At 36.4% G+C, this 2,437-nt stretch overlaps 1 protein-coding gene across 1 annotated transcript in view; it reads right to left on the minus strand.

Annotated features, from left to right (window-relative positions):
* Window positions 1-619: 619 nt before the first annotated feature.
* LOC107750955 (uncharacterized) overlaps window positions 620-2,437 on the minus strand; it is a 2,780-nt gene continuing 962 nt past the window's right edge. Inside the window, exon 2 of the mRNA XM_016566534.1 lies at window positions 620-1,560. Within this exon, the coding sequence (XP_016422020.1) occupies window positions 620-1,560 (941 nt within the window). The remainder of the gene's footprint in view (window positions 1,561-2,437) is intronic.

Here is a 2,437-nt window from a genome sequence, read left to right on the forward strand (position 1 = left end):
AAACAGCACTGTGAGAAGCGTTTGCATTTGTAGCAGAGCTTTCCGATGCAAACCACAGATTCTGCGGTGATTTAAACTTGTTTAAAGGCAGATGAAACAGCGCTGACATTCTCAACAACACTGATGCAGAAAATAGGAGAAACTTTGTACAACAACAATGCAGTTATGCTTTTCAATCCACAAATCACCAACATTTACAATGGATTTACTGTAGTAACAGTAACTGTGGTATTGTGGCAGAAATGTAGGATATTCATAGCAAATTTTATATTATTAATGTAAACATATAGGCCAACAGATTGTAATGCAAGAGTGTAGTGAAATATAGGGCAAAATTACAGATTTTTTTTGTTATACGCAGTTTTGTGCTTTTCTATTTATACAAGATAAATGTGTTAATAGACTAAATACCATGAAGCCATTCTATATATTATAATTATTAAAACTTTTAAGGTTGTCAATATTTACATATTTTTACATCCTCAACAAAACTCAAGCTACTGCTACATATATACATATAAGCATCTGGCCCCCCGGAGTGTCCACATAGTCGAATCTGGCCCACTTTTAAAAAAAAAGTTTGGACACCCTTGATGTAGGCCTAATTGTTTTAATGATATTAATGATTAATGATGCTTTTATAATATTCCAGTGTTCTTTGTTTTTCTTCTCCTACTCTCATTTTCATGTTTTCCAGTGTTTCAGCCTTTTGGGCCTCATTTATTACTTTCAACTTCTCAACCATAAAATCAATGTGCTGAAGTGTGAATAGAGAATCAGTCTTGAGTGCAATTTTCTCCAGTCTTTCCACACAGTGAAAAGCTTGATTCACCAGCTTTATTTTCTCATTCTCTAATTCTTGCAGATCTTTGTCCAGTTTGCTCACCAAAGAGACATCATCCCCAATTTTTTTATCATATTTTCTCTTTAGATCTTCGTGTGTTTTCTTTACCATCTTTGTCTTTGGTACATATATTTTTGCTTCTTTGACGTGTTTGCTGTAGTGGCATCTATTAGTGCACACTGTACAGTGATTCTTTTTCATCACGCTGCACCATGAGAGATCTCTGACCCACCAGCATCCTGGATAATGACAGTTCTCCTGACAGACGGTGCAGCATGTCGCCTCTTTGGTCAAGTGCCAAAATTCTGAACTGATGGGAATCTTCTCCTTATATGAAACTTCAGCTTCATACTCAAAGTCATTATTTTCCTCTACATATTTCCTGTTCTTCTCCAGAGCTGCTTGAGTTTGTTTCAGCTCATTTTGCTTTTGGTCCATCACTTGAATGCGTAGCTGTAGATTGGAGACATTTGCTTCCAACTGCGTCCGTTTCTGCAAAACTTCTCGAGTCATCTTCAGGGTGTTTGGTTTTATGTTTTCAAGAAACTTGAAAAATCCCATCATTCCATTATGACTGAGATTCCATGATTGCTGCTGGATCATTTCTTGTTCTTCATCAGCAGCGTCTGACTGACAGTTGTCAAACAGGAAATACACTGGCTGATTCTTGTCATTTACTGCACACTTTATTTTAGCCTCCCCCTTTGCCCACCCACCTCAAAACCCACCGGTTCACAAGGTCTACTTGCATCTGACCTTGATGGACTGAACAGAAGAAATGAACCAGACCGGAGAAGATAATGCTGTAATGCTGTTTTTGGAGTTGATTAATCATCCTCTGCTGAGATCTTGAAAAAAAACGTTACTGATTTACTTTGCAGTTGATATGTTTCAAGGGCTGACATCAGACCACTTATTATTTATAGTAGAAATTAATTTAAATGTGAATCCAAAAGGCCCAATTATTTGCAATGGAAATAAAAGAACAACTGAAATATATATATATATATATATATACACACACACACATACAGTGCCTATAAAAAGTATTCATACATTCACATTTTGTTATGTTGCTGCCTTATGTTAAACTGCTTTAAATTACTTTTTTTCCACATCAATCTACACTCCATACACCATAGTGCCAACACACAAAAAAACAGGTTTTTAACATCTTTGCAAATGTATTAAAAAATAAAAAACGTAAATGATTCCATTGCATAAGTACTCGTACCCTTATCTGGGAGTCCCAGTGGTGGAAAGAGTACTGAAAAAATATACTCAAGTAAAAGTACCATTACCTTCCAAAAAATGTAGTGCGAGTAGAGTAAAAGTACTTGTCCAAAAAACTACTTGAGTAAGAGTAAAAGAGTAGTCTATTTAAAAGTACTCATGAGTATTGAGTAGTGAGTACTGAGCTGTGGATTCTACCCCCTCATAATAAACGCGCGCAGCATTTCTCTTTGATGAGCCGCGGCGGTCTCGGTGAATCAGCAGCATCCACAATGGAACAACAAGTGTTGACCTTGAAAACTGTTTATGCGCGAGTGCACTTGCTAAATGAAGGCGGATTGTATAAAATGGATTAAAAAT

The sequence above is a fragment of the Sinocyclocheilus rhinocerous genome, unplaced genomic scaffold, assembly GCF_001515625.1.
Source record: "Sinocyclocheilus rhinocerous isolate Xijiao unplaced genomic scaffold, SAMN03320098_v1.1 scaffold2467, whole genome shotgun sequence".
Lineage (NCBI taxonomy): Eukaryota > Metazoa > Chordata > Actinopteri > Cypriniformes > Cyprinidae > Sinocyclocheilus > Sinocyclocheilus rhinocerous.